Genomic DNA, 14,528 nt, shown 5'->3' on the forward strand with positions numbered 1-14,528 from the left:
GGGCCCAAGTGCCCAGTTCTGAACGTGGTCCCAGCTCCCAAAAACTCTCAGTGCCTGTCTCCTGCTGAGGCCCACGTGCACCTGGATCCCTTTGCCCCAAAGGGATGGCAGTGGGGTGGGAGCATGGATGGAAGGAAAAGCTTTGCCTAATTGATTTGTTTATCTGATGAACACAGCATCCCTCCCTGCCAAATTCAGCCGGGATTGAGAGCTGGCACTGAGAGCTGAGGCCAGGCACCCCTAAATGATCCCATTTTATCAGCCTGCCTTCCTCAGCAGCCCGGGCTGAAGGGTGTTGGCATCACCCAAGGGTGCAGAGGACAGGAGCAGCAGTTTGCCAAGCCAGCTCTCCCAGCCAGCACAGGACCTTCAAGCATCCCTGCACCAACCAGATGTACAAGGCAACGAGCTGCCAAAATTATCTGAATGTGCCCCCCTGTGATGATTGAAGTCCTTCCTGGGAAGTGTGAGGCTGAAGGTGAGCAGCTTATTAAATTAATAGTGCATTAAAGAACTCAGGGAAGGTGGAAGGGAGGGGAAAGGGAAAGAGAAGGTTTGTAACATCACAGAAATATCCTGGCTTACCTTCTGGCACCTTCAAGAGACTGGAAATGTGGGACTGGATCCAGCTGCCTTCTCTGGGGCAAAATTCCTTTGGCTTCTGTGGGAGGTTTTACTCAAATAAGGATTGCAGGATCAGACCTGTTATTGTCACTGCAATTAACATTTAGATCCACATCTAACATGAACTGTTACAGCCTGGTTAGGGAGAAATTTAATTTGCTCTAAACAGCTTGATGGGAGAGGAGCATGAAATGTCCTGGTTATGGTAATTTCGTGTGTTGGGAGTCTGCAAAGGTGGATTTGCAGCCCTGGCTCTGGTAACCCTGGGATCTGCTGCAGCCACGGGGCTGAGCCTGCTTTGGGATGGGGCTTTGGGGCCACATCCCCATCCCCTGTGCTGGTGACACACTCAAAGTCCCCAAGGGCACCCAGCAGTGAGGGGACAGGCAGGTGAGAGCCCAGCTCTGCCCCGAGCTGTGTTTGCCCTTATCAGACAGATGAGCTTTAGTTTGTCTATTAGGAAACTCATTTCTACCTTTGAGCTGTCAGTCTGTACACAGATATCCATGAAATCTGTGATTTTTGCACTCTTAGAGACTTTGAACCTGCTTTTTCTGACAACCCCCAACTTTCATTTATTTCCTCGCTTATTTCCTTTTTTCCCCCTTTTCTCCCAGGAGTTGGTGTAACTCACCCTTAAAAACTGACTTGCAGATGAAACTTGGCATTTAAGGTCCCAGCCTGGGAGCAAATGAAGTTACCAGTTATAAACACACACCAAAATCTGTTTGGACATGCTGAAATTACAGGAGCAGAGGATTAAAAGGATCCAAGACGCTTTATTTAGTTTTAACTTCTGCAGCTCCACCTGAGTGTCAGTTTGCAGCCTCTTGCCTGACACAAGCTGGGTCCTTTTTGGTGTTTTTGTTCTTCAGGTGGATTGCAATGGATGTGGAATTTTTATTCTAAAGCAGATGGGCTGCTGAAGAGGTTCCAAACTGGGATCCTGGGGTGTTGCCAGCTGTGTTCCCCACATCCCCATGTGGCTCTGCCCTGCAGGAAGGGCAGGGTCTTGTCTTCTACAACAGAGGAGTTGTAGGAGAAATCCAGGTTTTGGGGGCCTTTCCAGAGCCTTTCCTGCGTGGCTGGAGATCCCACAGTGACAGGCGGGAGATGGGGTGATAAGAGCACGCAGGGATACGGCGATGGCAGATAAGAGGCCTCACTTTTCCAGGAGGAGCTGCTCGCTCGCTAATAATTTCTGGCACGAGACGCTTTGCCAATTAAAGAATAAATCAGGGCAGATAAGGCTGGGGAGCGTTCCACGGATCCTGCCACACAGGGAGAACGCCTGGGACATCCCTGATTGTCCCAGCTACCTCTGGGCAGAGCTGGGCTTGGCACTGGGAGCTACCTGTGCCAGCAGCACGCCGCCAGCAGCTGTCCCTGGTGTCACCCCAGCCTCGCCGAGTGCCCAGCCTCGCTCCCCAGCGTGTGTGAGCAGCTGCAGCGTGGCCCCAGCCTGTTTGTTATGCATGTTACTGCCGTGGAAAGCCAGGGTCGATAGGATGTTTAATATGCTTCATGCATAGTGGAGTCGCTCTGGTCCATCAAGCCACTAATACACATTCTTACAGGGCTGAGTATCATTTATTAAACCTGGAGGCCTGCCTGGCAAGGGGGGCCGGGGCTCTGGGAAGCAGCCAGCGGTGCTGCTGGGGTGGTACGGGCGCTGCTCGGGAGGAGAGAGTTTGCAGAAGAGCCGCTCACACACACACACACACAGAGGCACAGAGAGTTATTTGTTGTGCCTCGCGGATGGGAAATGAAATAAATCGTGCTCTGAGCGCTGCCCGCCCTGTGACACAGCCCGGGGACGGGCAGCGGGCTCAGGGCTGGCTGCTCCGGGGCTGGGCACAGCTGGCATTGCTCAGCATCACTCGGGAACCCCTCGGCTCCCCCTCCCGAGCCTCACACTGCAGCGCTGCGCACCTCTTGGTTTTTCCCTCTTTTCTCTCTTTTTTCTCTTTCCTCACTTCTTTCCCCTTCCTGCTCTTTCCCATCTTTTTTTCCTCTCCTTTTCCTCGCTTCTTTCCCTTCTATTTCTGCTCTTTTTTCCTTCTCTTTCTCCTCTCCCCACTCTCCTCATATCCCCCCTTCCTCCCCATCTCTAATTTCCCCTTCTCCCACTTTTTTCCCCCTCTATTTTTTTCCTCCTTTCTTTTGTTTTATCCTTCACCCTCCCCTCTATTTTCCTCCCTTTCCCCCCATCACTTTAAGAAAAAACAAAAAAAACCCAAAAAAACAAAAAAAAACAACAACAAAAAAAAACAACAAAAAACCCAAACAAAACAAAACAAAACAAAAAAAACCCAAACCAAAAAACACACAACACAACCCCCCAAAAAATTTAAAAAAACCAACAAACAAAACCATCCAACACCACCAACCACCAGCGCAGCGCTCTCCGCGGGCCGGCGGGGCGGGCGCGGGGCGGCGCTGCTCGGCTCGGCTCGGCTCGGCTCGGCTCGGCTCGGCTCGGCTCGGCTCGGCTCGGCGCGGCGCGGCGCGGCACGGCTCGGCTCGGCTGCCCCTGCGCGGGCCCCGGCGCGGAGCCGGAGTTACATTGTTGGAGTTTGCCACAACTCCGCGGCCTCGGCTGCGCGGGGCCGCCGCTGCGGGGCCGCTGCGGGGCCGCAGCTTCCCCGCTGCCTCCTCCTCCTCTTCCTCCTCCTCCCTCCCTCCTCCTCCTCCTCCTCCCCGTGGGTGTTTTTTTTTTTCTCCCCTCCTCCCCTCTCCCCCCGCGCTGATTTCCCTCCCCTCCGCCCGCCCTGCCTGTGTGTTTTCGCCGCCGCGCTCGCCGAGCCCCTTGGCATGAGTTAAGCACCAGCCATGGACACCAAACACTTCCTGCCGCTGGGTGAGTTCTGTTCCGAGAGATTCTCCCTTCCGACCGCGGGGGGTGGGGGGGTGCTTCGGGACGATGAAATCAGCGCCTGTCCTGCCGCCTTCCCCCCTTCCCCCGGCTCCGCTGCCCCTTCCCGCGGCGCGCACCGCGGGGCTCGGCCGGGGGATGCGCTCGCCCCTTCCCCGGGGAGCGCCGCGGCCAGCGCGGGGCGGGCGGCCCGGCCCCGGCCCCTGCCCCCGGCCCCTGCCTTGGAGTTGGTAATTTTTTTTTCTTGTGCTTTGCTGTTGTTTATTTCGTGGCGCAGCCCCGGGGACGGCGGGCCCGGCCGGGGAGCCGAGCCGAGCCGGGCCGGGCCGGGCCGGGCCGGGCCGGGCCGGAGCGAGCCCCGCCGGGCCGGTCGGGCAGCGGCCCCAGCGGCGCTCGGAGCGGGGCAGCGGCACGGGCAGAGCCCCCTCCCCGCCCGGGGCCGGCTCTGCTCGGGGCTCGGCAGCGCTCAGTGCTTCCCCCTCTTGCCTTCCCCCTCCGTTTATTTTTTTCTTTAATTTTTGACTTTTCTCCTTTTTTTAAATTTTTTTTTCCCTCTCCCCGCGGCATCCGGGGCGCGCAGCCGGGCAGGGGGAGGCAGCGCCCGGCCCCTCCGCTCGCATCGCCGGCTCCCAGCCCCGCCGCTGTTGGGACCCTCCTGCCTTTTTGTTCTTTTTTTTTATCCACCCCTCCCTCTCCTCCTTTTCGCTGCGTTTTAAAACCTATTTCCAACCGGAGTTTGCCATCGTTTCGGTGACTGAGTCAAGTCCTGGCTTGTAAGGGCGAATGCCTCCCGCGTCTCGCTTCCAGGAGAAGTGATATTGCAGAGCTCGGTGCTCGGGGTGGGGGGAAGAAAAGTTTGAGCGGAGTGGCCTGGCGCCAAGTCCGGGCTCGGGGGAAGAGGGGCGAGTGCTGCCATCCCTGTGCCCGCTCGTCCCGGTGGCTCCCAGCCTCCTGCCGAGCGAGCCATGGCCAGCCACACCATCCCTTTGGCTTCTCTGGGCTTTAAATCTGTGCTCAGCCTGCCGCTGGTGTGTTTTGATTCTTTCTTCCTCCTGTGTTTTTTTTTTTTTTTTCTTTAATGTGTAGTTTTGGGTTTGTTTTTTTTTTTTTTTTTTTTTTTGCTTGTTTTGTTGACAAATTGCAATTTCGCTTGTTCCTTTCAAAGAGCAGAATAAATACAAACAACCGTCACAAGGTTTCCCGCGAGCCCAGCCCGCTGAGAGGCTTTCCAGGGCTGTGGTGGTCTGGGGGCTTTTGGCAGGGGGACCCTGGCCCTGTGGGCTGGCAGACCTGGTGGTGGCATCTCCGCGGCCCCAAAAATCCCAGTTTCACAGTGCCCCTTGTTGACTGGGCTGGGAGATGCTGCTGGGGCCAGAAGCATCTCACCTGCAGTGTGTGTCCCCGGTTCCAAATCAAACCAGCTCCTTTTGCTTGGGGCCAGTGCAGCTTTTGGGCTCATCCCAGCACAAGGTGCCTCTCTTGCCTCCCTGGAATGGTTTAACCTTAGGGGGATTCACATTTCCTTGGATGCTCTTGTGGAAGGCAATCCAAATCTCTGTTGATCCGGGCAGGCTCAGGCCTCTGTGTACATTAACTGTGTTTTCTGTCAGTCCTGAACTCTGCTGTTGTGCTGTAAATGCTAAAAAATACATTGTGTTATTAGCCAGGGTGGTTTGAGGGGGTGGGAGGGGGAGAGTCTGGGATTGCTGGCTCGGAAGGGTTTTCACGCTGGTGCAAGTGGGAAACAACTGATTAGAAATTTAGAAATGTGTGCATGGTGGGGCTGTGCCACGCACTCTGCAGCATCCCCAGGGAAAACAGGGCAGCCCCCCAGGACAGCCCTGCTGGGGGAGGTTAAAACTCTCATCCTTGTCTCAGGACAAAATCCATCTGGCTGTGGGAGCTGTTTGGGGTGTGTGCTCTGGGATCGTGCTGGAGGAGAGGCTCCCAAACTTTATGTGCTGGTCTTTGGTCACTGATTGTTGGGAAAAATCCCTTTGGTTGCTGCAGGTTTTGGAGGGGGAGATGTTGGTCCTGCTCTGGGCTGTGCAGGCAGGTTGTGTCTAAAAGCTTGTGAGCAGTTTGTGGGATTGAGGGAATGTGAGCTGAGACCTTCCCAGTGAAACCAGAGCAGAGCTGGATGGGCCATGGGGCCTCTTCAGAGGCAGGATGGTCCAAACCCCACCAGGTCCCAGCTTTGCAGGGTCCCAGGATGTTTCACCAACCCTATCTCATGTCATTTTTGGGAGCTGGTGCTGGAAATACCCAGGGGCGAAAACCAGCCCAGCTTGTGGGGTTTGTTTCCCTGCACACCAGTACAGGCCTGAGCTGGGGAGCAGCAGCAACACGGCCAAAATTCCACTCCATTACTGTGTCCCCATCAAAATCCCAGCTCAGTTTGGCCCAACAAGGCCAACCTGGTGCTTCCTGGCCAAGTCCTGCCCGTGGTTAGACTTAGATAACCCCGCTGATGTCATGGCTGGAAGTGTGGCCAGCACTGGGCACTTTTAATAGTAGTATCTCATTTTCCTGCTCCTCTGGAGAGCTGCTGGCAGATGCCAGCCAGAGGCTCCCCGTGAGGACAGCACGTCCCTGGGCATCTCCCAGGCTGGCTGCTGTCACCTGTCTGCCATCCCACTGCCAGGACAACCTGCAGCCTGGCACGGGGGGTGTGGGCACAGGTACCTCCACAGCCCTGGTGGGGCTCAAAACACCTCGGGGTCCAGCAGATGCTGCCTGGGAGCCATCTGGAGTTACAGCCCTGCCTTTGCTAGGCTTAGCTTGCTCAGGGCTGTCCAGGTTTTGCTCCTCTGTGTTGTGCCGGGTCTCCAGGAGGAGGAAAATGTAATAAAATCTGTGGTGTGGGGGATCACGTGTGGTGGGGAGCATGGGCTGAGGTCAGGCTTTCACAGGGCACTGATGTGCAAACCAAGGACTCGTTTCTTCAGGTGGCTGCTTGTTCTCTGCCTTTTACCATCCTCTTAGTGCTTTGCCTTCCCTTTTCCCATTCCCTGGGTGTCTCTGGGGAGGAAAACAGGAGTGGTGAGCTCGGGGAGCTCTCCCTCAGGGCTCAGCTTTGTGGGGGAAGAATCAATTAACGGGTGTCTGGGGCTGGCACTTCCCTCCAGAGGTTGTAACCTCTCTGTGTGTCCCTCTTCCCACCCTGCAGCCTGACCTGCAGCAGGTTGTAACCTCTCTGTGTGTCCCTCTTCCCACCCTGCAGCCTGACCTGCAGCAGGTTGTAACCTCTCTGTGTGTCCCTCTTCCCACCCTGCAGCCTGACCTGCAGCAGGTTGTAACCTCTCTGTGTGTCCCTCTTCCCACCCTGCAGCCGTGCCAGGTCCTGCTGCAGCTGCTCAGGATGTGGGGTGAGGACTGTCCGTGCCGTGCTCGGGGCTGGAGCAGCAACACTTCCGAGGAAAACAGCAAAACAACCCCCCTGCATGTCCAGCTGGGCCAGCCCAGGGCTGGGGCTGCTCTGTGAGCATCCCTCAGGCACTTTCATCCTGCATCCCCTGGGTGTGTGGCTGGGATGAGCCTGGGGAGCTCCTCAGTGCAAACCTCTGCATTGAGACCTCACCACGATGCTCAGTCCTGCTCTTGACACCCTCAAAAATCAACAGCTGATGTGATAATCTGCAGGGAGGAGGACTGAGGGATGTGGGAAGCATCTGAGCATCCCAGGGAGGAAGGAGGAATCCTCTGCCCCACATCTGGTTGGCTCCATGGGGCTGGAGCAGGGGGTGAAGTCTGGTTGTGTCCTGGTCTCTCTTGTGGGGCTCGACCTCTCCTCCTTGACACATGCAAAACAGGCTGGGAAGGAATTTTTGCCTTTTCCAGAATCGGGGTTGTGACAGTGAAATAAATCCTCGGAGCGTCCCTGAGTTTTTTTTCCACGTCGTCCTGCTGTGTTGGAGGGAGCGTTTGTGTTTCTCAAATTTAGGGTATTTTATTTATTTAAAAGAGAGCGGGGGAGAAAGCCACAGAATTTGAGTTATTCATTGCAAATATTATTATTGGCGTTTTGCTCCTGTTGAGGGGGAAAAAAAAAAACAACAAGGGGGGAGTCAAAACATTTCACTGGAAAATACACCCTGGCTTTGTCCCACCCACATCTTCAAGGCAAAAATAAATATTTATTAAGAAATGGGTTAAAAACCTTTTTGTTGAGTATTGTTTTCTGGGAGCAGGGGGTGGATTGCCATATGCCAGAGCCCTGCCACTGGGCTGAATTTTGGATTTTTTAGTTTTTTTTTTTTGCAGGATGGTTAAGGAAAGAAACAAACAGAGGAGCTGTGGGTGCTGCAGGGCTTTGGGGTGTGCCTGGGTCCTGCCTTGTCTGTGGGCTCTGTGTTCCTGTGAGCATCCTGGTGCCTTTTCCTGGGGATTGTGTGTGCTCAGAGTATTCCCCGAGGCTCCCGGCTGCCTGAAATCCCCAAATCATTCCTGCTATAAATAACCCAGCAGTGAGACAGCAAGAGCTTGGCAAGGGATTGACCAGGGCTGTGGTGATGCTGTGGGGACACTGAGGGGTCCCTGTGCCCCAGCTGGGCTCCTCACTGAGCCAAAACCTGGCATCCCTCAAACCCCTGCTGGCCAGGGGCTGCAGGGACCTTCCTTGCGAGCTGGGTAACTAATTGGGCTCTAATTAATCCTTCTCTGGCTCTGATCCCCAAGTTGGGGAGGGATCTCCTGTGGTAAGGGAAGGAACTGGGGCTCTCCTTGCTCTGACCTGTGGTGTGGAGAGGTCTGGATGTTTCAGAGGGGTGCTGGGGGATGTGGAAGGATGTGGGCACTCAGGAGGGATGCCCAGAAGTGTGTCAGGGATGATCAGAAGTGTGCAGGGATACTCAGAGGTGTCAGGGATGCTCAGAAGTGTGCAGGGATGCTCAGAGGTGTGCAGGGATGCTCAGAGGTGTCAGGGATGCTCAGGAGTGTGCAGGGATGCTCAGAGGTGTCAGGGATGCTCAGGAGTGTGCAGGGATGCTCAGGAGTGTGCAGGGATGCTCAGGAGTGTGCAGGGATGCTCAGGAGTGTGCAGGGATGCTCAGAGGTGTGCAGGGATGCTCAGAGGTGTCAGGGATGCTCAGAAGTGTGTCAGGGATGCTCAGGAGTGTGCAGGGATGCTCAGAAGTGTGCAGGGATGCTCAGAGGTGTGCAGGGATGCTCAGAGGTGTCAGGGATGCTCAGAAGTGTGTCAGGGATGCTCAGGAGTGTGCAGGGATGCTCAGGAGTGTGCAGGGATGCTCAGAGGTGTCAGGGATGCTCAGGAGTGTGCAGGGATGCTCAGGAGTGTGCAGGGATGCTCAGAGGTGTCAGGGATGCTCAGGAGTGTGCAGGCATGCTCAGAGATGTCAGGGATGCTCAGAGGTGTCAGGGATGCTCAGGAGTGTCAGGGATGCTCAGGAGTGTCAGGGATGCTCAGAAGTGTGCAGGGATGTTCAGAAGTGTGCAGGGATGCTCAGAAGTGTGTCAGGGATGCTCAGAAGTGTGCAGGGATGCTCAGGAGTGTGCAGGGATGCTCAGAGGTGTCAGGGATGCTCAGAGGTGTCAGGGATGCTCAGGAGTGTGTCAGGGATGCTCAGAAGTGTGTCAGGGATGCTCAGAGGTGTCAGGGATGCTCAGGAGTGTGTCAGGGATGCTCAGAAGTGTGTCAGGGATGCTCAGAAGTGTGCAGGGATGCTCAGGAGTGTCAGGGATGCTCAGAAGTGTGTCAGGGATGCTCAGAAGTGTGTCAGGAATGCTCAGGAGTGTCAGGGATGCTCAGAAGTGTGTCAGGGATGCTCAGGAGTGTCAGGGATGCTCAGAAGTGTGCAGGGATGCTCAGGAGTGTCAGGGATGCTCAGAAGTGTGCAGGGATGCTCAGGAGTGTCAGGGATGCTCAGGAGTGTGCAGGGATGCTCAGAGGTGTCAGGGATGCTCAGAAGTGTGTCAGGGATGCTCAGGAGTGTGCAGGGATGCTCAGAAGTGTGCAGGGATGCTCAGAGGTGTCAGGGATGCTCAGAAGTGTGTCAGGGATGCTCAGAAGTGTGTCAGGGATGCTCAGAAGTGTCAGGGATGCTCAGAAGTGTCAGGGATGCTCAGAAGTGTGCAGGGATGCTCAGAAGTGTGCAGGCATGCTCAGAGGTGTCAGGGATGCTCAGAGGTGTCAGGGATGCTCAGCACTTGAGGGATGCTCAGTCTGCACGGGATCCATCCCAGCACTTCCCTAATTGCTCCCTAAAAGGCCCAGGTGGGCTCTTCCAAGGCAGTCGAGCTACAAAGCAATAGGGGAGGCAGCCTGGGTGGTTTTATTTTAATTGATTTTGTCAGGAGTTGCTGTATTTTATTACATTTAAAGACTAGACTCTGGAATAACTTTGAACGTTTGACACGCACACAAAAAGCAGCTTTCTGACATTTTCCTCTTTGCTTGTCTTTTATTTTATTTCTCCCCTCTCCTCCTCCTCAAAGGGAAGCGTGTGCCTGGAGGGAGGACAGAGGAGGAGGAGGGAGGAGCGGTTGTGTCTCTCCAAAGGCTGCTCCAACATCAAGGCAGCGCGAAGCAGATGAAATAATATTGCAAATAAGGATTTAAAAAACCCTACAGAAGGATCCCCACACATGCCAGCCAGCTCGAACTGCCAGAAGATTTTCAGACAGAAGCAATTTAGCCTAGGAAAATGCTCTATTGTTGAGATGGAAACTGGCTGTGAGAACTTGCCTTTTCTGACAAGGTTTGGCTTAGAAAAAGCAAAGCAAAGTCAAGGAAATCAACCTGAGTTTTTATTTAGAGGGGAGGGAGCTTTTCAAAATGGAGGGTGTTTTCTGAGATAAACAGGGAACAATTCCCTTGTGAGAAAGGGAAGAAAGGGCTCAAATTAAGCCCAAATGCAGCTCCTCTCCTTTGAAATTTTGTTTAACGTGGAGTTAAAAAATAATCCTGTTCAAACAGACCATTGGTAAGCTTGGGCTTTTTTCCCTCCCCTCTCTTTCCTTTTTCCCTTACTGTGATCCACAATAAAAGTTCCAAGGTTGCACCTCGGGGCTGTAATTCTGGTGGCAGCTGTGCCCGTGCCAGCTCCTGCCTCTGCACATCAGCAGGGGATGGATCTTGCCTCCAAAACTCCTCGTCTGCCCAGATGAGACAGATCCAGGGTGGGAAACTGAGGCACCAGGGAGTGTCGGAGGTGGGAACGGCGCCCGGAGCGAGGGCGTGGGGTGCTTGTGAAAGCTGGGCTGGGGTGGCAGCTCCACCGAGCTCCCCTGGGCTCTGCAGGGTCCAAAACCTCCAAACCCACTCCCCCCAAAGCTGCTTTTTGGCCCAGGAGCAAAGCAAAGCTCCCACGTGGGGTTTGTGGGCGAGCCAGGTGCTCCCAAAGCACAGGGCAAGGAAGAAACACCCTGAAGATTTTGGGGAATTAAGCAGCAGGGTGAGGGCTGGCATCTCCTGCTCCAGCAGGAGATAATCCCTCACTGTGGTCATTGCTCCTTCTTCCAAACCCTGGAGGATTTGATTTTTTTGGTCAAAGACTTGTATTTTGGGGCCGTTTTTGGGTGGTGTGTTTGGGTTTTGTCTGAGCCTTTCCCTGGATCCCATCAGCTGCAGGATGGCTGCAGAGCCAGGAGATAAAAGGAGCAATAGTGGTATTGGGGACCAATAAAATGGTAATGGCATTCCCAGCTGGTTGTTACTTTTCATGGGCTCCTCTTTTGTGGAGTTTTGGCTTTCTTCAGCTTTACAGACTTGGGAAAAAAAAGGGGGAAAAAATCCAGGGAGGGGGAGCTGAGGGAGCCTCCTGTGATTTACAGCCCCCTGAGCTCCTGGAGCAGATCCTTTGTGCTGCCAGGAGTGGGTTAGGGAGCGATGCCCCATCTCCTTTCAGCTGGCTGGGAAGGCAGAAACATTTTATTGTTGTTTTTCCATTTCTGGCTGACAAGTGAGTGCTGGAGGAGAGTTGTTTTCTTTGTTTTTTTTTTTTTTTTTTCCCTTTGCTGTGAACTCTGTGGGCTGCTGCGAGACAATTTTGTTGTGGGCAGCGCGTCTCCTACGTGCCCGTCCCGGAGTGGCAGTGAGGCAATGGCAGTGGTGAGGCAAGAGCGGAAGGAGAAGGGCAGGAGAGGAGAGCTTCCAGCCAAAATCCACTCTGAGACATGGAGATGGCAGGAGAGGGGGTGAACTTCAATCCAAAATCTACCCTGGGACATGGAGGTGGCAGGAGAAGGGGTGAACTTCCAGCTAAAATCCAGCCTGAGACATGGAGATGGTGGAAAGGGGGTGAGCTTCCAGCCAAAATCCAGCCCAAGGCATGGACATGACAGAAAAGGGGGTGAGCTTCCAGCTAAAATCCACCCTGGGACATGGAGATGGCAGGAGAGGGGGTGAGCTTCCAGCCAAAATCCACCTTGAGGCATGGCCATGGCAGGAGAGGGGGTGAACTTCAATCCAAAATCCAGCCTGAGACATGGAGGTGGCAAGGTTGGGATGGAGGAGCTGAGCGAGGGATGGTGAGTGGTGGCAGAGAAGAATTGGATCAGAGGGGCAGGAGCAGAGCCAGGGGCATCACACGGAGCTGGGGGAGCTGTTTGGCTGCTCCTGGGGGTGTCAAGGATGGGTGAGAGTGGTTTGCAGTGCTGCAGCTTCCCTGCCCTGCTCCCAAAGACCTGCGTGCAGGTGGGGGCTCTTGGAAAAGGGATATTGAAGAATCCTGTACTGGTCATCCTTCCAGACTCAGCTGGGCTTCCCTTCTGCCCCCAGCCCTTCTTTTTCTGCCCCATTTGTGGGAGATGAGTGATTTTATCAGGCCTGGGGAGCTGTGGCTCTGCCTGCTGTGGAGGAGCTGTGGTCTCTGATAGCGTGGAGCAGGTGCTGGGTCATGCTGGGGAAATCCAAGACCCCACACTGCATCCCATCAGTGTTGGGGCTCCTTCTGGTGACCCCTCAGCAGCCCTGTGGAGTGATATTTAATGGTTGAGCAGGAAAAAGGGGTACCAAGGAGGGTACCCACGGCCTTTGGGGGACCAGGTGACTTGAGTGAGTTGAAAGCCGCTGTCTCAGAGCTCTGCACCTGCGTGACCAACCCTCCCTGCTGACCTGCACTTGTTCAAGTGTGACTTTCAATTGATCATAAAAATCCAGCGTGATTCACAGCGTTCCTGCCCTGCAGCCTGCCGGGCTCTGTCTCTCAGCATTCACGTAGCGTGAGAGAGCAGATTGCCCTCCAGTTCATCCTGCTCAGCCTTAATGGGGAGCCGCTGCTCACTGGGGCTGCTCCCTCCACACACTCCTGGAATATATTAAAGACGGTGGCTTAGCGTTTTAATTTCATGTTTTTCCTCCTCAAATATATGAGGAAAACTCCTCTGCAAACCTCGGGGTGTGGGGAGAAGGGAGGGAGGTGCAGCTCCCCGCTCCATCCCGGCGCAGCCCCCGCGTGCGTGCGTGTGGCTCACAGACAGTGAAATTGCACCCTAGAGTTATAAAGCAATTGTCTAGCTCAGCAGCAGAATGAGCATGAAATGGTGCAGAAAGCAACTAAATAAAATTGGGTAAGGCAGATGCATGAAAATAATGACATCTCTATCCTGTAGTCAGGCGCGCTCGCTCTTCCTCGCTGATAAACTTTTATAACAGACTTTGCATTTATTTTCCCGGGAAACTCTCCTGCCGTGGAGATGTGTGTTGGTGTGGGGTGAGCCCCTGCACCCCCCTCTCCTGTTTTTTGGGGCTGTACATCCCTGCCCCTGTCCCCCCCTCCCTGTCTCCCTCTTCCTTGTTTTTGTTTTCAGAGCGGGATTTTTATGCTCAGTCAAACACCAAAGCGATAACCTTTGCGACTTCATTTCCTTTTTGGTGGCCGTGCCAGGCTGGGGGAGCCCTGTGAGCTGGTGGCTCTCAGGGTGGCCTCTCATGTCCCGTGCAAATGGAATGAAGAGATGCTTTCCTGCTTTGCTCTGGCTTTGGAGATTTCTCCTTTTCCCTGTAAAGCTCAGGTTGAGCAGGCTCAGGTTGTGTGGGGTTTGGGACACCACAGCAGGGGTGGAACACCAGGTTGGTGCACTGGCTCTGTCATTCCTTCTCCCTGGTGATGGCTGGTGACACCAGGGCCACCTGCTCCCACACCATTTATCCAGCTGGATGGATTGAAATGCTCCCAGTTTGGGCCTGGAGAATTGACTTCAGCTGTGATTCCTCCCCAACCTTTCCCCTGGGCTCGGAGCTGCTGTCCCTGCTCCCACAGCGCCTTGGCCTCAGCTTCCCCATCCACTCCCAGGAAGTTGATGCTTCCAACACAGCCCAAGTTTTGCTCGTTTTGTGCCAGGATCCCCGTGGAGAGTGGGAACAAGCAGCTCCTCTTCCCGCCCAAGAGGCCTTTAGGTGACATTAAGGCTGTGTCCCCGCTGTCCTCACGCCCTCCTGCCTCTCATGGCATCGCTGGGCACAGCTCCACGTGCTTGTGCTGCCAGGGATGCCCTTTGTGGACAGGGTGCTGCCTGCTCTGTAAATGCCTGGATGCTTTGGAGGGCTCAGGACCGAGCTGCTCATGGATTCCTTTCCTTGTCTGCAAGGAAAAACCAGCCCTGGGCTGTGCTGGAGCCTGGGGCTCGCCAGCCAGCGCCTCTGCTGCAGAATCTCCATCTCTGCCTTGGCTGTGCTGGGATGTGTCCCTGGGGTCCCAGATTAGCTGCTCCAGTGCCTGCCCATCACACGCAGCCCAGCGTGGCTCCCATGGGTGGGCTGGAGCTGCGTGCTGGCTGCTCAGCCCCGGAGCACAACAACAGCACAGGGCACGGCGCTTTCCCCTCCTCCTGCCAAAACGCAGCTCCTCTGGAGTGAGGCAGAGCAGGAGGTTTCCCTGCAGGGATTTTTCTGGCTCTGGGCAGCTGGATGCCAAAGCCCTGCCAGCTTTTTTGCTGGTGTGGTTCCGCAGCACCGGAGCGGCGAGGAGGAGGAGGAGGAGGGAAATGCAGGCGTGCAAAAATCAGTGTGAAAGCATAAATCAGGCCAAGAGTGAAAGGTTAAAGAAATCCAGAGGAAGCAGAGTGATGT

The 14,528-nt window shown here is 54.9% G+C and overlaps 1 protein-coding gene across 2 annotated transcripts in view; it reads left to right on the plus strand.

Annotated features, from left to right (window-relative positions):
* The first annotated feature begins 2,993 nt into the window (after positions 1-2,993).
* Positions 2,994-14,528, plus strand: part of RXRA (retinoid X receptor alpha) — a 106,239-nt gene continuing 94,704 nt past the window's right edge. For both annotated transcript variants that reach the window (XR_010348953.1, XM_064393361.1), the window contains exon 1: positions 2,994-3,484. Coding sequence is in view for 1 of the 2 variants with exons in the window: in XM_064393361.1 (XP_064249431.1) it covers positions 3,457-3,484 (28 nt within the window). In the remaining variant the exon portion in view is untranslated. The remainder of the gene's footprint in view (positions 3,485-14,528) is intronic.

This window comes from Passer domesticus, chromosome 18, assembly GCF_036417665.1.
Source record: "Passer domesticus isolate bPasDom1 chromosome 18, bPasDom1.hap1, whole genome shotgun sequence".
In the NCBI taxonomy this organism is placed as follows: Eukaryota; Metazoa; Chordata; class Aves; order Passeriformes; family Passeridae; genus Passer; species Passer domesticus.